Raw genomic sequence first — 22,622 nt, 5'->3', positions numbered from 1 at the left:
TGTAGCCAGCAACACAATGCTAGTCGTCTTCCATTTCAAACACCTGCAAAAATCCTTTAGGCTTGTAATGCAAATACAGAAGGTGATTTTCAGCTCCTTCTCCAGCCAGTTAATATTTACCGGTGAATGGGTTGGCTGGTGGAAGCGCTGTAGACACGTTTCAGTATAACATTGTCTAAAACGGGGCTGGGGGGCTGGGATGACTGAATGTTGTTCACAGTGGGCCAATAATGGCTCTCTATTAACCGCATTGGGGCATTTTTTTTCATCCCTTAGGAAAAGGGATGCCTTTGATCAGGGTTAAATGAAGCTAAAATAAGCAACCTCTAGCATCAAGTTAGGATTCTTTATACTAAAAAGCAAACAAACCCCAAGAAGTGTTCTAGCACTTTTGAGATTATATAACAACAGTATTTACGTAGCACTTTCTGGGTGCTCCAAAGTGTTTTGCAATATTTCACATATATTATCTCAGTAATCTTTGCAACAACTGTATTACAGTTATTGTATTATTTTCTGGATGTGCTGCTGAGAGATAGTGACTTGCCTAAGACTATCTAGTGAGTTTGTTTCTAAGGTAAGATTTGAACTTGCTGGTTTAAATTTGTGTAGCACAATCTAAAGTAAGTCCTGTTGTGTTCTATGGGGTTATGGGGTTTGCTCCCAGATAAGTGTGCCTTACAGCACAGTCCTAGGCATTGCTATTTGGAAGTGAACCCCACTGGATTCAACAAGGTTTATTCCATATATATATCTTAAGATCACAGCTTTCACCTCATAGTATACACATCAGTCATTTGGCACACTTCTTCTGTCATTGAAAGTGTGTGTGAAATGTGTAAAGCAATGGAAGATAAAGTATTTGCAGTACAAAATATGCCTATGGGTAGCAGAGATGTTATGCACATGTAATCCTGTAATCTAAACTAGTGTTCAAATAAATTTTGGGAAATTGTCTTCCACATTGAATAGGCTCTGGGAATAGTTAAGCTACCAATGTCTGTCATGGCTGCTGTGTTTCTTTAGGAAACTGCATGTGTTTTGTGATATACTTTTACATGAGTTGCAGAATGCAACTTGAGTGAGCTAGGTGTTAGCAGCTACTGGAAGTATCACAGCAAACAAAAGTATGAGATTAATGGAAGTAAGGGAAGAAGAGGAGAAGTTTGGAAGGACTGATGTGGTCTACAGGCCTCCCACTGAGGGACTTAATCCTGCTGGAACATTGAGTTCAGATACTAAAAAATCTGTATTTGCATCGTCACCATCATTTCCCTGCTTCAAAATAGCATAGTTCCTCCTTTGATTATACCCAATCCCAACAATTAAAACTGGACTATAGTATACTGCAAAGGGGAAAGTGTGAGGTGTGTCTCTTAAACATCTCTTTGATCACGATTGGCATGTAGCCACCAATTATTTATTTATTTTTCTATATTCAAAGAACCCTTCCCACATTGGCTTCCCTGCCAAGGAACTCCTGCACATTGCAGAGGACTGAGCAGAATGATCAAAAAGGTATACTCCGCTCATGTATGGTTTTGGCCAGGTCTTTGCTGATCCTGCATGGAAATGAGAATGCTCTTAGGTTAGAAGAAGCCCGATATTCCCCTGCAGGAGCAGATTGGCAGTAGTGTGCAAGCTGTCTTCTAGGTAAAATTGTTTGTCCTTGCTGAACTTTTCATTGAGGAACTCCCGATAAGCTCCTTATCAGGAGATAACCCCTTGGTTTTCCAGTAACACAATTCAAAATCTACTCATTTAAGCAAATAAGTAACAGCCCCATAAGGAAAAGCCTTTCTTTGAAGGCACTGGATAAGCCAGTCTGTGGGAAAGCACCATCCAGCTCTGTTATCTTCTTTAACTCAGTATAAAACTGGCTAATTTTATTAGTTGAATGCTCATTATCTTGCTCCATCCAGTGGGGTTGGTCACTGTTATGCCACATCTTATGTGTGGGAAACAAAGGCTCAGATGTTTTGATTTGGCCAACCAAGAACTCTGTTGAGTGGACATGCAATTGAAGCCAGCTCCCTTACCCCCTAGTATTTCAGAGCAAATTTCTCAGCCATCATATGATGATTCTGTGTGTTCGATTTTTAAAAAGAATGTACCCTTTTGTTTTATTTATAACATGTATATGCCACCCAATAAACAAAGCTTTTCTGAGCAGTTTAGAAGTAAAAATTAAGACCAAAAGTATAAATCTATGACATAAAACACAAATGTAAAACTAAAAACAAAAGGAGAATAAAACCAGAGTGAAAATAGTGTCAGAGGAAGGTTACAGTGGAAAAAAAATCTAAGAAACAATAATTATTACTTTTATTAAGATTGAAAAGCTTTAGAAAATAAAAAGGTGCTAAAAGAACCACAACTTGGGCACTAGGCAAGCCTCTCCACCACTGAAAATACACCTTCTCTAGTAGCCGCCCACATCAAGGGTGGGTGATAGGATGCTGCCTTATATTAGGTCAGAACATTGGTCAATCTAGCTCAGTGTCAGCAAAACTATTAGCACTGGCTCTCCAGAGTTTCAGGCAGGGGACATTTCCAGCCCAACCTGGAGATGCTAGGGACTGAACACGAGACCTTTTGCAAATAAAGTGCATGTTCTACTACTGAGCTACTGGCCTTTCCCTCTTCATCTGGCCATTACACCTGGGAAGATGATCTTAAAGGTAAAGGGACCCCGACCATTAGGTCCAGTCGTGGCCAACTGGGGTTGCGGCGCTCATCTCGCTTTATTGGCCGAGGGAGCCGGCGTACAGCTTCCAGGTAATGTGGCCAGCATGACTAAGCCACTTCTGGCAAACCAGATCTTAGGGTCTTGTTATGTGGAGACAATAAAAATTTCATGTCATTATGTTGAAGTTCAGGCCTCCCAGCAATACAAATCTTGGCCTTTTGTCCCCTAAATGTGAATATCTGCTTTTAGTTCTCAATTATACATTTAAATCTAGGTCATAATCTCCTAAATAATGGATGGATTTGATCTACTTACCTATTTAGCCCATTCATCCCTTTTACTTGTGCTCCTACATTTAAATTCATACTTTTTTGGAAACTCTTTGAAAAATCTGTTGACTTTTACCTGCCTTAAATTTCTGTTCTGCATGGAATTTGGGAAGTTCAGTTCTCTCAAATGTAGGCCGCTGCTGTAGTAAAAAATAAGTTGGTTGTCCCGTCCCTGTGTTGTATAGATCATGCTCAGGTATGTTGTTTTTTAAAGAGTTACTTTATTTCAGGGGTGTGGGGGAGCGCCTATATGATTTTCACAAAAGCTGTTGACTAATGGTTTGTTTGATTAATATGAATCCAGTAAAAGTAAGCAATGTTTGGGAAAGTGCTTTTGAATCTCTTTCGGCATTGACCTGGGTTTGTTTAAAAAAATTCTTTGGAGAGAATAGCAGCCTTTCTCCAGGTGCTTTATTGTGTTTCTCAAGGCCTTGTTAATAGAATTAACTGGCTGTGAGACTACAGGTAATTGTGATTAGAGAAACCAAATCATGTTAATCTCATTCAGAAGTCTGTTTGTTGCCCTAGGCTGTGTATCAGGTGTTCTTTGAAGAGACTCCAAGCTCAGCCTCCTCTCTCTTGGGATGGGTGAAGTGTCTTGTAAGTTGTCCCCCTCCCCGCTACACACATGAGACGGAACTAAGCAAGTTGGGTCCTTTTAAACCCCCATCCCAACTCTGTTGTAGTGAACACCCCCTGTGTCAGTTTGTGCTGCAATATTTTTCTGTTACACCTTCTGTGACATATTTTCAGGGACTAGAGATCAAGGTTGTGCTTGGAGGTGCCTGGACTACAGAGGCACCTGGGTCTTGTCCATACCTCTGCATTAGAACCTCATTCATACCGAATGGTACAAGTTGGAAGGGACCTCCTGGATCATCTAGTCCAGGGGTTGGCAAGGCTTACCGGGCATGGGCCGGATCACTCCTGTGGAGATCCTCCGTGGGCTGGGTTGGCACAGTGCGACACCGGAAGTCACATCTGTGCATGTCCGCGGGGCTGGAAATCGCTTCTACACATGCCGAAAATTGCACCTGCGCAGAAGCGATTTTTGGCGTCTGGGCATACACAGAAGCAATTTCTGGATACGTGGAAGAAAGTCCCTGCGCCGCGCTGCGCTGGTTTAGCGCAGTGCACGGGGACTCACTGAGTGGGCGGCTCGGTTTGGGGGCTGCCCATGGGCCAGTTAAGCGACCCTCATGGGCCGCTTCCAGCCCATGGGCCTTAGGTTGCCGGCCTCTGATCTAGTCGAACTCTCTGCAATGCAGGAATATGCATCCATACAGGGATCAGACATGTGACCTTGGCATTATCAGCATCACGCTGTAACCAACTGAGCTAACAGAACAAGGCTGTCCTGTGTTTGGATTTCAGTGTTCTCATTTATGCCATTCATGTTCAGTTGTTGAAGAGCATGGGGCTTTTAAAAAAACTGACTGTTTCCTATTGGTAATGCAATTGCCCCCATCAACTGCATAGATGTTTGGAGAGTGGTGCAACCTGTCCTGAACCTTTCTTCCTTACCCTTGTATATGGAGACTGCCATCCTAAGGTAAAGGTACCCCTGCCCGTACGGGCCAGTCTTGACAGACTCTGGGGTTGTGCGCCCATCTCACTTAAGAGGCCAGGGGCCAGCGCTGTCCGGAGACACTTCCGGGTCACGTGGCCAGCGTGACAAAGCTGCATCTGGCGAGCCAGAGCTGCACACGGAAATGCCGTTTACCTTCCCGCTGGTAAGCGGTCCCTATTTATCTACTTGCACCCGGAGGTGCTTTCGAACTGCTAGGTTGGCAGGCGCTGGGACCGAGCAGCGGGAGCGCACTCCGCTGCAGGGATTCGAACCGCCGACCTTTCAATCGGCAAGTCCTAGGCGCTGAGGCTTTAACCCACAGCGCCACCTGCGCCCCATCGACTGCCATCCTATATGAAAGCATATAGGATGCCCCCATGTCGTGAACAGAGCTGCCTTTATTCAAAGTATAATGGACCCAGAAAGTTGAGTCTGTTAAATATGGGGAAATAGTGGATACTAGTTCATTAGGGCAAATGGGACACTGCTTCGCCAGTCTAGCTTCAACCAGCCGGCACCTGCCTGCATTCTTACTTGCGAGCAGTCTAACTTACAAGCAGCCTAGAGGTAGCACTGGCTGTCAGCTTGCTCCTCTGTAGTCTCAGTGTTGCTTTGTAGAACTCAACAGAGAGGGGGATGGGGACAATACTAGATATATGAAGGGTGTGGGGGATTGGTAAAACCAGAAAAAATGGGGGAGGGTAAACAGGCCTACCCCAATTTTCTGTTTTGTTTTTTTAAGTCTCCCCCCCCCCCCCGAAAAATTGATTAAAAAATGGATCTGTGCCTTCTCATCTCTAGACAAAACTAGAATTGGTAGGCTCCATTTGTCATTGGCTCTGGTTCCACCTACCGTTGGCCCTCCCTTCCTTCAGCCTGGATACCATTCTCAATGGGCCCAAGCCACCACTGAGGAAGATTTACCATAGAGAAGCAGAAACAACTTGTGAGGAAGGACCTATAGGGGATAAGCCGACTGCAGAAAAGGCAAAATTAATGTAAACTTAAAACAGGATCATTTTGATATGAAAGCAACAGTTAATGTGGAGTGACTAAAGATGGGGTTGAAGATGAGGATATCAACCCTTTTTGTATGCTTAGAGTACAGTATTTCAGCCACTTGTTAAAATTCAGGATGTTGCAGAGGAAGAAACATTAACGAAATTAATGCTAGGTATGATTGTTTATTTAAAGCTAATGTCCTGCCTTTCGAAATGCATTTCAAGAATGGATTCATTAAGAAATGAAATCAATATTTGTAATCATGCAGTATTTGGAAACACATATAGCAACCAGCTATCATATGAAAATGGTATTAACTTAATATGTCAAGAGGACCACTAGAAAAGTGGTTGCTAAAAACAAACAAACCAGCAGCTGGAAAGGGAATAGCATTAAACAATACAAACGAAGGGGACACAACTAAAAACCTGCTGTGGTCAATGTACTCTAAATATAGAACTTCAGTAATCCTTACAACCATTCTGTATGGTAGCAGCCCATCAACATCTCCCCGTTGTAGATGTAGGGCTGAGGTGGAGCGGCTTGAGTGTATGGCTGTTCCACAAGGAACTTTTCCAGTTCAAAGCTCTACCATATCTGAATGTGCTTCATAGCTTTGATTTCTTGGTTCTTTTGACAAAGTGCTGCCCTTTCAGTGAAGCTCTTTTCCAACTCCAGGTCTAATGGAGGGCTTACTCTTCTCAGAGCGATTTTGAAACTTTTAATTATTTTCTCTCTTGAGCTAAGTTCCTCTCTTTCCCCTCTCTACCAGAATCCTTTTCCCCTTCATCTTGTGCCAGCTGCGGACATGTGAGAACATGAGCCCCCTGCCAGGGAAGGTCTGTGTTTTGTAAAGCCTGGGACTGGTTGATGCCAGAGTTGTGGCGTCTCTTACGAAAGGGAAGCGCTGTGGGGTGCAGCTGTTCTGCCATTGCTAGTCAGAGAGCCCTTGACTCTCAGCGCATGAAAACGAGCTCTTGGGGCACTGCAGATGCGTTTGATGCTTTCTTCTTTCTTCTAGCTAGCTGTTCCTTCTTTCATGTTTGCCTGCCTGCTCTCCTGCCTTCATACATTTAACTATTTGGATGGCAAGGAGTTTAGAAATAATAAGTACTTTAGTGAAAGAAACATAGTAATTAATATTGCATTCAAAATTAACGCTTAAAAGATTCTGCATCGGTTCCAGACTAAGGCTGTAACTCTGCCCAAATACCTTGGGCTATTAAAATCAGTGGGACTTACTTCTGAGTAAATATGTATGGGATGTTAGTGTTGTAGGTTAGCTACACATAGTTCCCATTGAAAGTAGCGGGACTGGAGTTCTCACATTGCTTTCAGCGGGTCCTAAATGCAACTAACTTAGTTTGGATCCAGTCCTCTTGAGTCCTAGGAGAATAGGGGAAGGGCCATGGTTCAGTGGAAGAGCATCTGCCTTACATGCCAAAGGTCCCAGGTTCAATCCCCAGCATCTCTAAGTAGGGCTGGAAGAGACCCTGGAGTGCCATTTCTGTACCATTTTAGACAACACTGAGCTCGGTAGGCCAGTGCAGCTCCCTATGTTCCTGATATTTTAGACTGAAAAAATGTGGGGAGACCCTTGGCCTGGGATAATGATTTGAGTAGAAAAGACAAGGGGAAAGTATTAGCGCCTTGGTGCAGTGTACCAGTCCAAAATGACATGCCCAGCACAAAAAACAGGGCCACTAAAAAAAAAAAAAGTTACATCCCTGGCTTGTGTTGTCACAATATGTCACAGCCGTCATATACTGACTGGCTAGGTACACTTGAAGTCACTCATCCTCCCATCATAGAGGAGAGTAACATACCAGTATTTGATTCTGAGCACACACAAAAAAGGGTGTGTGATACCAGGCTACATGGCTGCATGAGGATGGGCTATCTGTAAAAGGTTGTGCATTGGCATTGCTTTGCTAGCTAAACACAGAAGTGTTTGTTTTCAGTTGAGCTCAAGACTGAGAAATTCTTTTGTTCTTAATTTAGATTCCATTTGACCCATGTTGTCCTTAGTGGTAAAATACTGCCAGATTGTATAGCCTCACAACACATGTCCCAGATCAGCAGCATATACCCTGCATTGTAACACTATCTGCTGAATGACGTGCCAGACCAGCACATTTGCCAAACAGTGTAGGAGCACCCCCCTGAGTTTCTGAAGAGTGATACTGAGGTTAACAAAGTGTCAGAGTCACAAAACTCTGTAAAACGGAGAGGATCGGTCCTGGAGCATACAATAGTTGAGCTTTTGTTTGTCTTGGTTATTTGCCCATCTTGTCCTGGATAATCTTTAGGGCTGTCTGGTATGAATCTAAGACATAATTGGAAAGAATCAGTTCAGTAGAATAGAATTTATAATTCTGCCTGTGTATCTGGTGTCTTAAGTGATGGTTATGAACAAAATGACCCTAGCAATTTTTAGTAGGAGATACTCAGAAATTCAGTCTCCTGTGTTTTGGTATGACTTTGTGCTTTACATGACAGAATGTTTGACTGGAGGAGGCAAAAATATCAAATTATTACCATTGCAAACCCCCCTCCCCATACACACAAACACACACACACACACCACCACCACCACTACCACCACCACTACAGACACACACAACCACTTGTTGGGGGAAACCAGTTTCCCTAAAGGACATATTTCCAAGCCAACAGACTGAACTATAAAGTTTTATATTCTTTAAGAGCTGCATCCCAGGTGTGTATATCTTTTGCCTCGTGGGACTTCTATCCAAATTAATCCCTCCAGTTCTGGGTTTAGCTTTCAAAACTTGTAACGCTAGCCAAATCCCAGTGGCTGAAACAGGAAATGGTGAATCTGATAAACTTGCACTGTGTCAAATATTTTTAGTGCTCTAAAAATACATGTTTTAGGACTTATTTACTCAGAAGTAAGTCGCATTGCGGTCAGTGAGGCGTATAACCAACAAAGGTTGGTCTTATTATGCAGCGCAGCTTGTTCCTGACTATCAGCACCTTCAACTTTGCCAGCATGGGATCAGCTGCCAAGGCAAAACTGCCCTCACGTGCATGTCTCTCTCACTCTCTTGGCTGACAGCTTGAATAGTTCAGTGGACTGTAGCTATTGTGGCAGGACATGTTTTTAGAGTGTCAGCTATAGTAGCCTGGCTACAGGCATTTGAAGATAAGGTCACAAACCTTGAAAAACGGCCCAATTTAAAGGAAGAAATCTGCACCGTGAAAATGAAAGCATTATAATAAATGTGTGCTTTGCAGCCTACTGACCAGAGGGTAATCTTCCACTAACCTCCAGACTCCCTGAGTTTAAAAAGCAGTTTTAATATTTTGGCATAAAAACTGTGGAATATAAAATGGATAGGGTTGGGGTCTATTTAAGTTGTGTGCTCTGCTGCTGTTATGCAGGCTTAAGCAAAACAACTGGGTTATATGTGATTGTTACATAAATGCACAAAAATCAAGATTTTCATAGCTGAAAAAGTTTTTACAGCACAATTATTTATTTCATGTATAAATCATTTCATATGAAGCAATGCAAAGCAATTTAACAATAGAATAAAACTTATAAAACAATTGCATATATAGAAACAATTACCGGTAAAAGCTTTTATATAAAAGCAGTCAAAACATTTATCTATGTAAACAGTTTCAAATCCAATACAGATATTGACAGATATATTAATAGCAGTGTTTAACACCCTGTGTGTATACAGAGACACGTTTGGCGAGCATACTTTGGTGCTTTTGTGTGATTGAAACCACTGTACCTCTGTAGACAGAACATAGGATTTTACATGCAGTAACCCAGTTTGTGCCTGCATTTTTGTTTGTTTGTGTCTGTTACGCTTGCTCAAAAAACACACTGCGGAACAGTGGCTGTCAAACTGTTACCTGACTGGCAATCAAAATATTAGTTTCATGAATCACTTTTGTCACCTTTAGGCACCAGGAAACGTGTATCAAGATGCTAGAGCCAAGTTATTCTTTTATTTGAAACAGCCAACAAGTTTCTTCCTGAAAATATATGCTTAAGTGGGAAATGTATCTGGTACAGTTTTTATCCGCAACATAATTAATAAAATGTGCTTTGAAGATAATTACAGATGAAGTTCTAAATGTAGGACTTTTGCAGTAGCAGCTTTGAAAACACTGAAAAATGTTCTTATGGCTAGGCTTGAACAAAAACCACTTCCGGAAACAGGATGATATATGCAGTAGTGCTGTTTGCTATGTGATACTGTTTTAAACCTTTTAGAACTTAATACGAGAGATTTGAATGGTCATCCCTTGTCCATTTCTGAGGCGGTTGTTTACCATCTCTGACTTCTCTTTTTAGTGTTCTCTTGACAGCTCTTAAACTGTAATCCTTCACCCATATTCCTGGAAGTAAGTCCCATTAAATTAATGAGGCTTGCTTTTGAGTAGACACACGATTCCACTGTAAGTAAAGTTGCAGCAGAGCAGCATGTGCTTAAGCTCCAGTAATAACTGCTTCATAATCCTCAGCACTTTCTCCTGTTTTCTTACTGAGCAGCATAACAGAAAGTGCTCAGACATACAATAGTGGAGTCCTAATGTCTGTGAGGGAGAGACAGGAGATATGGCAATATGTAATGGGCTTGCTGGCTTTATTTTCCCCCCTCCCTGCAGCATGTAAGCTTTTCGACCTCCCACTGGACTTGACAGCTTATTGAGTGGGTAGGTTTTTTCCCCTCAAGGAAAATGTCAGGAAAATTATGATTACGATTTTCAGTTCGTAGTTGGATCTTCTTGTTTTACATTTAAAGCTAGGGAGCACCCATTACATGACAGTTGTTTCTTTGTAGTGTTTGCCCCTTTTTAGTATGCTCTACCACATTTGTAAGAGAGGTGAAAAATAATTTTTAAAGTTTTTTTCGGCTATGTTCAAAGCAAGAGGAAGAACAAGGTAGTAGTAGGTCCTTTACGTGGAGAAGATTAAGAAATGCTGTTGGGTGACAGGAGAGAAGGCAGAACTACTTACTTGGCCTTTGTCTTCACCCAGAAGAAAAGCAGTGCCCAACCTGGTGATAACAGAATAAACAGTGCAAGGAGAGGGCTACAGCCCAACAATTGGTCCCTCAGATTTGCACAAAACCTTCATTGACAACCCCCTTGGGCTTGCTGATCAGAAGGTCAGCAGTTCAAATCTGCGTAATGGGATGAACTGTTGCTTTGTTCCAGTTTGTGCCAACCTAGCAGTTCGAAAGTCTACCAGTGTAAGTAGATACCGCTGCAGCGGGAAGGTAAATGGCATTTGCGTGCACTCTGGCACTCGTCACGGTGTCCCGTGCGCCAGAAGCGGTTTAGTTATGCTGGCCACATGATGCGGAAACGCTGTATGCAGACTAACACCAGCTCCCTCGGCCTGAAAGCAGAGATGAGCGCCACACCCCATAGTTGAATTTGACTGATGAGTGTCGCAACTGGACTTAACTGTCAGGGGTCCTTCACTTTTACCTTTTTAACCATCCCGGGGTCTTTTACCTTTACTTGCTCCCCTACTCTCCATTTTTCAATTGCCTAAGGTAACCCAGTAGACCCTTTCCCTTTCCACCTCATGCTGCTGCTTCCGCCTGAGGCAGAGAGTGGGAGAACCCCCAAATCAGGTACCTCTGAACATTAACAGAGTGCTCTTACCTGGAGAGAGGAAAGGCTTGAAAGGCACAAAGGAGAGATAGATATCTCCCCTCTCCCTTTGGACCTTGCCAAACCTCCCTTCCCCTTACCGCTTCTCCTGTGAGGAAGGGGGAAACTGCAGCAGAAGTAGGCTCAAATTAGCCACAGAGGAATCCCCCCTCCCTTTATGCATTCTCCCATGAAGGGAGGCCAGACAGCCTACATGAGCCACAAAGGAAGAGTCACAGCAGATCAGGTCAGCTGTTCAGCAACTATCCTGCTCACAGGAGAAGGCTGAAATGGCATCGGCTGTGAGGTGAACAATAGCGGCAGTGGACCAGGACAGTTACTGAGGAACTGCCCTCGCCTGTCATGACTATTGCCCTGTGGCTCACCTAGGCCATGCTGCCCTCAGACACTGCTGTGAAGGCCCCACAGCTCTCTGAAGACTATTGTCACACTGTAGTTCATAGTACCACCTGTGTGTGGCCAAGCAAAGTGTAGCATGATGACACTCTTGTGTTTGTATTATATGGCAAGATATTTTCTTTTGAGCCCTCAGGTTTAAACAAAACCAGAAAACTACACAAGCAAATTTACAGCTGCCCAATTTGACTGTGTGCTTTTGCACAGCTGTTGGGTAGGGAATTTGTTTCATAACAAGGTGCACACATAGCTATATGTGGGCATACCCTGTTGCTACTTAATTAGCATAATAGAATCAACAAATTGAAAAGCAGGGAAAAATACCTGTTGGTATGAACAGGAAAGACCAAGGTTGTTCTTCATATACAAATTCAAATACATGCAGCTGTGGACTACTCTGGTCTATTTCAAATGGGGGAAAAGCAGATTAACAGCTAAAAAATTCTAAAATGTGGACAAGCCCAGGGTAAGACAACAGACGGTCAGATTTGGCTGTGTTAGATGTTAATCAGGTCACACTGGGACCTCTTGGGAAGCAAATATATACAATGGTTGTTTCCCTATCTCTGTAATTACGAAAAACAACCATTGCCATGGGTATTCCTGTTCACCATCTAGTCTGATGATGAATTCTGGAGACCTCAAAAGCCTTTACACAATGTTGTGGTATTTTCAATTTCCAAATAAAGTTATTGCCCCAAGGTTGATGTTTTTATTGTGTGTTTTTTTCTCCTGGGGCAACACAGCTGCTTTTCTTTCTGCTTCAGCACTATTAGTACTGTACTGCATTTGCCATAATGCCAATCATTATTTGATGTGCCTCCATCTGCTTGGTTACTGATTTACCTCGGAGCAACAGAACCATTTGATTCCTTTGGATCCTGTGTATTAGAACTTGATTCTTATCAGCTTCCCATTGTCTGCCCACAGTGCGGTCAAATGATTTAACTTTCACAGGAGTGTGATAAAATGCTTGTTAGAACTCTGATCAGAACACAGATTAACTTTACTAATACTAAATTTATTTCCTTTTTAAGAGCAAGATTTGTGGTTTAATGAGGCAATGAAAATAAAATGTTACAAATAACCATGTCTCACTGATAAGACCTAAGTGGTGATTACGATAACTTTGTTGTCTGCTTCACCCACTACCCTTCCTGTTTTCTCTCACCTGACCTTTCTTGTATAGATATCTATGTGTGAATATGTTATCTGCATTGGTTGATTAACTGTTTTAACCTTGTACCATCTTACTTTAAATGGACCACTTATCTTTAATAACCCCATGAAAGGAACAAAAAAGTGAAGAAAGGGAAAGGGAAACTTCAAAAGAGGTGGATAGAAGAATTTCAGAGTTAATTAATTTTTCAAAACCTTCTGAAAACAAGTGAATTTGTTATAACATTTAGCTAATAGATGTGTTTGCTTGTGATGATCAGAAATTGCAGCTGGCTGGGAGATATCTTCTAACACTGAATGCTGTCATTATTACAAAATTATGAGACTGTGCTTTGTGATATATAAACTTGTAAATAGGGATTGTGCAGTGTCATCTTGTAGATGCAGATCACAAGGTGCTTGTTCCACACTTTAAGTGTGTGTGTGAACAGTTAACTTGTGTTCAGATCTCTGGGCTTGGCCACAGGACCAAGAGCATCTTCAAGACCAAAGTGTGTGGGGGTGGAATCCCTCCCTGTTGTAATTGGACAAGAGGTTCTTAGGTGAGAGGTGAGGACTTTTTACTAGCATGTTGCATTTGGATTTAATGAGTGCCGTTGCTGGCTCAGACAATTTCTGGGAGGAGATCACTGAGCACAGCACTTGGGCACGCAGGGGAAAGGGAGGGAGGAGGAGGAGAAGAAAATAACCTGGTTGCTGTTAACTTAGGAGTGTGACTGAGTTGCACGACTCGTTCCTCCCTGAGGCATCACAGGTGCGTGGAGTTATTTTTCTTTAATCACTCACATAAATTAAAAAATTTATTCCTTTGCATTAAAATAATTAAATAAAGCTACGCCCTGTATCTTTTATTGCCAGATAATATCTTTGAACCTCTGGCTCACAGTCTTACCACCAGCTGCAAGGTATTTTCCAGGGTGTGCTTTACCCATTCTGCCATTGTACTAAATAATGTTCTAGACAGAAAAAGTCCCTGATAACAATCAGAACTCATCTGAAGTTTTAATCATAGTGCCCACTAGCAAATCGTCTTCTCTAGGCTTCTCCTTGGGTCCACCTGCCCTGCCTTCCCACCTGTCAGCTATGACAAGATGAAAGAGCTTTCCATTGTAAGTACCATGTGTGGGTGGAAGAAGTTAGCATGCACAACTACAGTGGCTTGCAGAACTGTGGGTCTTCTGAGTCAGACTGGATGTTGAGGAAGGTGAGAGAGATATGGGGGTCGGGGAGAGAGATAGTCGCAGTAAGATGGCAAGGAACAAATGTATCACTAGCTGTTCTTAACCAAGAAGTAGGTTTCCTTGTGCTGTTTTCTTAGAGAATACTGTTCTTTTAAAAGAATATCTGTTTTAAAAACAGTTGTACGTATACAAAAATACAGGATCACCTGCAGAAGTGCCACAAAACGTGGTTTTAGTCCTGTTAGGCACATGTGAGTGGAGGTGATTCTTCAGGTAACCTGACCCCCAGGAGTAAGCATGGACCAATGGTACCAAATAGTATGGGAAGCAGCCTTATTAGAAAAACTATCCAATAAACTGAAACTGACACGGGGACAAATGGAAGAAGACGCCTTCACCTGGTATGGCTCCCCTTTATCACATACACAGCCCAACAAGACAATGACAAGAATCCACCAACAGCATACAAATCAATATGGCTAACCTGATTCAAAAACACCCACCCACCCCACTCACACATGAAAACAAAGTTCACCACAGCCAATCAACCATACCCTAGGCCAACCCCAACCTCTCTCAACAGCAAAGAAACACAAGGGAATAGTAAAGAGAACCGGCACAAGTAATGCTGACACAAAGCCCCACATATACATTAAGTAAAATAGAAACATCACCACCCAACTCCACCCCCACTCACCATGGCCCCCTCCACCTCTTTCCCCCTTTTCTTCCTAAGGTAACACTAATGTTCCAACAAATGAAACTGATCTGTAGAAAATGTAACTTGAAAAAAGAGACATTGCACATACTTTTGTAAACCAAGAAATCTTTAATAAAAATACGTTAAAAAAAGTAACCTGACCCCAAGCTGCACTTTGAATTGGACCTGAAAACAGACTAGAAGCCAGTGCAATTGACAAAGCCCTTGTGTAAAGTCAGATAGATTTCTATTGTTAGTAAACAGTTGTTATAATATAACTCTCTTTCACAAGCAAATCCCAAGCCAATGTAAAAGTGAGTTAAACATATCAGAAATGCAAGTTTCTAAAACTTAAATTTGTAACGTTCCCTAAATAATTTTAGATGAAAAAAATCCCATTTGACTGTTAACACTGTACAGGGTGGAAAAAGTTGCTGGTAACTTTTTGTACTGTTAGCATGTATTAAGCTATGCTGTTGGTAATAAACTTGTCTACATCAGCCAGCAATCATCTGATTTTGAAATTATCTGGATATGAGAATTATCTGCCTGTAACATCTGTCAGCCCACTGATTGCCAGGGTTGATTCAGCTGGTAAGGTGCTCTAGGTGGATGTCCCTTTTATCCCTTACCACTTTCTGAAGCTGCTCACTTGCAGGACAAGGACAACTACCCCAGATAAGATTCTAAATATGACCATACCGTCCAGTTTCAGTTGACAATCTTGTACTGGAACTGTTGAGCTATAGTTTAAGGATGGACCTGTGTGCATTAGGAATGGACCGTCTGATAACTTCAATAGGATTGCTTTGTCTGCATTCCTTATTAGTTGATTCTGGAACATTACTGTGTCTTTTGCATTTCTTTTTAATTAGAAGGATACATCAGTCCAGATTTATGCAGTTCCTTTTCTAACTGGGCTTCTACTGAGAGGACTGTGTGCATGGCTGGACCAACTAAATTCCATTGTTCCAATAAGCGCTCTTGTGCTCTTTTGCAATCCACACACCACTAACTAGAATTGCTTGTAATGCATGATTATGGAGCCCAACAGGCATAACTAGCTGGATGTCGCAGAATGTGGCAGCTCTGTGTTTGAGGTACTTATTGCATGCAGCAGTTACATCAACACAATGTTTGCTGGAAGTCGAATCTATCTATTCCACCATTTGAAATCTTCCACCATTTGAAAAACGCTTCCCCCTCTTTTTTTGTGTTAGTGTGCTCACCCTTTTCCTTGCTTGAGCTTTTACAATTATTTTTATATACATTTATATTACACATTTTTTTCATCACATAATTGAAGGTGGCATGCATATGGTTCTCAGGAGACCTCCCTCGCCTGTTGACCAGACCCAGACCAATTTAATCCCAGGAGAATAACTGTCTCACGTGCCTTCAGACTAGACCCTGGTCTCTATCTCTTGTGCTTCACAGTTTAAAGCAAGGTTATTCTTAGGCTGGAGGAATAACTCCACCCCTTTTCTTACATGGGGTGAGGAACATTACTGCAGATGTACTGCTAGAACAACACTAAAGCAGTTCAGGAAAAACCCTCTGTTTGTTGTTGGCAAAGTGGCTGAAAGAAGGGCACATCCATGCCAATATCCTTCCACTTGTGTGGCCTTTTGTGAAAGCAGTAAAGTTGCTAAAGCATTTCACCAAGTTGTCCTTGTCCAAAAACTCTACAGCAAATGAATAGTGTCCTTTGTCAAGCTCTAACAACCCTTATACCAGCAGTCTTGAAAATGTACAGTTCTGCTTAGTGAGCCATTTGGACTCTAATGTGTCAACTTTTATAAATGCTACTTTGATGGGTACCCAACTGCCCCTGAGAAAACATCCCTTTGGGATCTCTTAGAAGGAGAAGTTTGCTGTGGGTTGTACTGTCCTGAAGACTTGTTTGCCAACCACTATTTTAAGCAATAGGGTTATATCCAAGGCTAGTCATACGTTTCAGTTTCTTTGTGTTCCCTCTTTTTCAGCTCAACAACACATCCTCACATATATGGAAGATGCAGTGAGCCAGCTGTTGGAAAGCAGAGACGATATTAGTCAATATGGTATTGCCAGATTCTTCACTGAATAGTAAGTACATCACTACCTAGTACAGCAAACTTAGTCTGAAAGTGGACAGAGCAACAGGAAGGACAAACACAGAATGGGACTGTGACAGCAAATACCATATTAGCCCATACATATAAAATGTCTGCACTTAAATGAACCACCAAGTCCAGCTCTACTCTATGCTTAGCCTTAGAAATATAACTTACTAGATATGCAACCAACTATTGCTCCCTTTGCTGTGACAGCTGTCCAGTCCTATTGCAAGTTCACACCTGGTAGGTCCTGTGGGTTTCAAAGAAGCTGACTTTATTGTTGACAAAATTGAATTTGATCCAGTGAGGCTTACGTGTGTGAGGAAGTGTATAAATTGCATGCCAAATTTGACCCAAGTTGGTTTGCACTTAACTAGCAAAGCGTAGCTACAAACATGAGTCTGACTAAACTGCGGGAGGCAGTGGAAGACAGGTGTGCCTGGCGTGCTCTAGTCCATGGGGTCACGAAGAGTCGGACACGACCAAACAACTAAACAACAACAAGCAAAGCGTAGCATTGGAGTACACAAATGACACATGACATTTAGGCTGCATTCAATAGGATTTCCTTTTGAGTAGTTTACAGTCATCTACCAGTCTCTTAGTTCTGTTCTTTGCCTTTATTCAGGATCTAGTCTGATGTCTAATGGAGAGTAGGGACTGGACTGAAAATTCGGTTGAGTAGTTAGAGTGGAAAAAGGCCAGGCACTGAAAAGCTACAGAAGAGATGTGAAGGAAACTATGCCAGTGTGAGTAAAGAGGCAGGAGGTTCAGGGCAGGAAATTTAGGAAGACTGGACAGCAGGACAGATAAAGTGTTTTGGGAGCTGGTTAACACACAGTGGTTTTTCTTACGTGAGCTTATATGTTTGTATGAGGGTGTGGGGAAAATACGTGGCTCGAGTCTTTGTTTTGCTATGAATTACTGGAAAGCTGAACCACTTGTGATGGTTCTCTATCTATCAATATACCACATCCAAGCTCTTCATTCATCCAAAGTCTTGGACACCTCAAAATGCTGCTACATTGTTTTATTTTCTGCAGCATGAAACTATGACAGGATTAGCTTGTCCTTTGAAATTACCTGACTTTACCATTGTTGAAATAAAAATAAAAAATAAAAATTGTCCAGTAGCACCTTGTAGACCAACTAAGTTTGTTCTGGTATAAGCTTTTGTGTGCATGCACACTTCTTCTGGTGCATGCACACGAAAACTTATACCAGAACAAACTTAGTTGGTCTACAAGGAGCTACTGGACAATTATTTATTTATTTTATTTCGACTGCGTCAGACCAACACGGCTACCTACCTGAATCTTTTACCATTGTTGTGAACAAGTCTCCTGGCCTAGAGATTGATGGTTGTTTGTATAACAAGGTGGCTGATACAAACATGCCTATCACACCTATAGTTATGTTTATCTTTGTAATTAACTTTTTCTTCCTGTAGGGATGGAGATTCTTGAACCCAAACTTAATTTATGGGGAACACGCACCAACAAATCTAAATGAAATTCTGCTCTCAAGGATGACTAGTGTGGATGGGATTTGGCATGTTTGATCCAGCCGCATGTTAAATTGTGCCTGACAACAAGGCTGTATTTGAAATAACTGAAATCAGTTACATAGTGCTGTAACAATAATAGCTTTACTATTCCTTACCTTTCATATGGCTTCATGCATTATTTTAATGTATAACAGGTTTGGACAAAAATCTTAAAAGCATGGGTGGGGAACCTGTGACCCTACAGATGTCGCTGGACTACATTCCCATCATCCTTGGACATTGGCCATGCTGGTTGGAGCTGATGGGAGTTGGAAGTCCAACAACATCTGTAAGGTCACAGGTTCCCCATCCTTGTCCTAAAGCAACAGGTTTTTAGGCAGGGAATTGGTGCTTCTCTTCTTACTCTTCTTGACAGCCCAAATAGTGCAGAAAATCTTATGCATAAATTGCTCTTCTCACCATGAGGCTCTTTCACAAGAAGGCTTGGTATTCTCCATAGTGCCTTGTTCCTCTGATTATCTCCACTGACAAGCACTTCTCTTATTTTTGAGAATCATCCCTTTATTTCATTCCCTCACTTTCAGATATAGCAGGGGGAGGGGGATTGGTTTAAACAGATTCTTTTGTGGGCATTTTAGGCTGTGCTTTACCCCTGGTGCACACACATTCGGCCTTTATTCTCTTGTCAGAATATGAAGAAATGCAATTTTCATTTTAAAAGAGAGCAAGCAGACCGAATAAAGTAGAATTTGGATTTGGAGAGAGGAATAGGAATTTTGTCTTGCCTCTTTTAGCCCTTCGTTTAGATAAGACAGACAATGTGAAGGGCCGAATGAATGCATTAAAGAATTTAGCGTCCTAAAAATGAGGCTGTGACTGCTCAAGCCTACAAGCTGGAATAATGGGGAATTGCAGGAATGAAGTGTTTGTCTTTAGGTCAATAGGGATAAGGGAGGTCACAGCTTGTGAAGAAGAAAAAAAACCCGGCCAAGTGGGGAAATGCCATGCTGTGTGTGGCACAGGTGGCTGTCTGTGTAGTGGACATTGTTGGGATTCTTAACATTCCTCACTGCTTCCCAGCAGAATTCTTCTGTAAGCAAAGACATAAAGAAGAGAATCATCCAGCAACTTGTGTATGGAAAGGTGCGAACGTATGCTCTGTACAGCTCCCTGATACTGTCCTCCGCTTTAAAAAAAAAATCAGCATCTGATGGAAAAATGGATGGACAGGAAGAGGCAACTTAACGCTTCCCTCTCCGTTTGGTTTCTCAGCTAAAAACTTCCTTTTCTCAGTGACTGTTTTACCCATAGTTGGAAAGGTTTGGGGAACCTTCAAGGTCCTTGTATGTTTTGCTAAATTGGTGGAGAAACAGACTGGAGAAGGTGGATTTTGAGCAGAAAAAGGGCTAAAGAAGACAGGCTTAATCAACCTCTTCCCATTTGCCCTTCTCCAGCTCTAACTTAAGTGTCTGCTTTGTGTTAAAAATGAAAAAACAAGAAGGAAAGGGGAAAGTCAGTATTTATTTGATTTATCCATTGCTTCCTATCAGGACCTGAAAGCAAGTTGTAGCAGTAAGAATCACATACATGAAATAAATTCATGCAGTTCATGGAAATACATTTAAAATCAGTCATAACACACTAAACGTATTCCTCCATGATTCATAACTAATGAACAAAAATATCATTTCCTCATGTAACACAAAGATAATCGCCAAAGATCCCAACTAAAATAACCACAAGAACCACAACAATATTAGCACTCAAAATGTGGTTTGAGCCTCTGTCAAATGCATATTCCCTCACTGCTGGAATCAAGGAGGCCCTGTTCTGCTCTGCAGAGAGACGAGCTCATCTTGTGCAGGGTCCAGGCTGGATAGTAACAGAGCACAGACCTTTGATGCTGCTTCAGCAAGTCGGACTTAGACTGAGCCCTATATATGAGCAGCAGCTATATCCCAATTACAAAATCTACCTTCACTGAAAGTTGCCTCGTCTGTTAAAACGGTCCAGCACCAGGGTGGAATCTGGGGATTCTGCACTGGCGTACTCTTGAATCAGAAGTTGTCAATTCGACATCTTCAGGTCACAGTGACACTGGCATCACAGGCTCATCTTGTGTTTAATTCCCCTTTTAATTCAGAGTTGTTGACCTCATTCCCTGAAGATGGGGAATCTGACTCCTGGGTCATGACAGGCCGTTGAAGACCCAGATGAGATAATCATTTGAGCACCTCTTCAGTGCAAGCATTAGAATAAGCATAAATTGCATGGGAATGAAGGAAGCTGCCTTCCTAAGTTGCGCCATGAGTTTATTTAGCCCAGTTTTTGAAGGGGGACACCCCCTGTCCTACCTGGAGATGCTGGGGATTGAAAGGACAATTTTTGTATGCTAAGCATGTGCTCTTTCGCTTAGCTATTGCCACCGCCACCCCGTCCATGAAAGACATTGTATGTACTTAAAATTTCAGAGTATGAAGACCACAAAGTAATGATGAACGGTTCCTCATTCTGCATTTAAAAACATTTTAAAATATTTATCAGCAGTATTGTCCCACTCCCACCTCATCAAGCCGTTTACCTGACTCTCCAGTTCTTGATCTGTTGAGCCTCCACATCCTCTCTTGGCTGGTGAAACAAACATGTGATTGTTTCTGTGAATGTAACATCGCCCTAGAATACGAGTAAATGATTGCCGGTGTGCTCAGATAGATCAAGACTTTCTGAAAGTGGGGTCGCATTTCTCTAACACTCCTAAAGGAAGGATATGAAATTCCAGAAGGGTTTTCGGCTCAAGCTGAATACTCCCCAGAGTCTCTGAAATGCTTATGCAGGAGAGGAAGACATTTTCAGGTGCTGCTATTCTGTTTTTCTTTTTGACAGTTATAGCTAGACATATCATTATCCCAAGGGGGGCAAGACCTGGAGTGGGAAGCAGCTGAGGCATAGCTTGAAAAATGTTTTTCCCCCATCTCTTAAGTTTTACTTTGTCAGTGGTTATCTTAAGCTCTGGGGGTTGGCAATGATTTCTTTGGCAGGCGCTATAATCTTTCTAGGAGGGTCAGCGCACATGGCAGACTCCTCGGTGTTCCATTTAAGGCACCAGGGTGCTCCTTTTAAACTGGGCAGTGGCCAAACTTGGCCCTCCAGCTGTTTTTGGACTACAACTTCCATCATCCCTAGCTAACAGGACCAGTGGTCAGGGATGACAGGAATTGTAGTCCCAAAACAGTTGGAGGGCCAAGTTTGGCCACCACTGGGTTAGACCCTCGTGTTTTATTCTCTGTACCTTTGTGACAGTAGCCAGAAGAGGGAGGTCTCTTCTGCCATCATTGCAGATGGTGAAAAAGTAGTACTGCAGCCACTAGCTCAGCAGCAGACAATGGCACGTGGGACCAGTGATGTTTCACAGCAAACTCAGTAAAAATAGGGTGTCAGTTGTAAACACTAAAGACCCAAACTGGGGTCTACATCCTTACGGTTGTTGCTGTAAGGCCCAAACTGAAATAATTTCTTTTGTGAGCCCAGTTTCTGCATCTTTTGAAGGAAAATAATTCCTTTTGTACATTTGTATTCCTTGATTTTTCTAATAAATGTAACATCCTTGCTGAGAGCACAATGAAATACACTGCCTGTCCTGAGGTATCTACCTCTTCAAAAGGAACATCAAGAGTTTTCACGTTTGTCAGCTGAGAGATTTTTGTGTCAGCTGAGAGACGATTTCCTCTAGATTATTTTGTAGAAACATTGGTTGGGGTACAGGAACCGGGGGTCATTTTGAAGTAAAAATAATAATTGTAGTGACAGCAGAATGTTCCGGCCTTTGATTGAGCCACCAGACAGCAAGATGGGAGAAAAGCCCCAGGGCTTGAGAGTCTGTTTTTCGTCATCATCAAGCCTATTCAGCAGGATGTGGATGTTTTGGTACAGGGTTTCAGGATATGGTGTGCTTCTTGAGTGTTTTCACCTTGATATTAGCATTCTGTGGTCCTAGGGCACATGCCTTCCTTCCTTCCTTCCTTCCTTCCTTCCTTCCTTCCTTCCTTCTTTTTTTCTTTCTTTCCTTTCTTTTAGGATTTTATTCACTCCCCATCCTACTCTTCCCCAAGGCCGTAGCATTGCCCTGCTCCAGTGAAGAGATGACAATGTTATCTCAGCAATACTGGCTGGCTGCAGCAAGCTGTGTGGCATGTGTGAAACTTCTGCTGTCACCAACCTGGCTGTGAAGTGATCCTTTCGGCTCAAAACTTCCACTGGGATTTTCTGTTGCTGATTCCAGGCAGGTCTTCTGTTTTGGCTAAGA

General features: G+C 42.2%; 1 protein-coding gene across 2 annotated transcripts in view; it reads left to right on the top strand.

Annotated features, from left to right (window-relative positions):
* CSTPP1 (centriolar satellite-associated tubulin polyglutamylase complex regulator 1) overlaps positions 1 to 22,622 on the top strand; it is a 111,462-nt gene that overhangs the window by 513 nt on the left and 88,327 nt on the right. Inside the window, exons 2-3 of one of the 2 annotated variants that reach the window (XM_083752359.1) lie at positions 13,691 to 13,737; positions 16,699 to 16,801. In XM_083752359.1, coding sequence (XP_083608485.1) covers positions 16,722 to 16,801 — 80 coding nt within the window. In that variant the 5' untranslated portion in view covers positions 13,691 to 13,737; positions 16,699 to 16,721. The remainder of the gene's footprint in view (positions 1 to 13,690; positions 13,738 to 16,698; positions 16,802 to 22,622) is intronic. The other variant, XM_083752358.1, reaches the window with a different exon arrangement.

Source organism: Podarcis gaigeae, assembly GCF_964106915.1.
Source record: "Podarcis gaigeae genome assembly, chromosome: 1".
Taxonomy (NCBI): domain Eukaryota; kingdom Metazoa; phylum Chordata; class Lepidosauria; order Squamata; family Lacertidae; genus Podarcis; species Podarcis gaigeae.
This window is presented reverse-complemented; position numbering and strand designations above follow the sequence as displayed.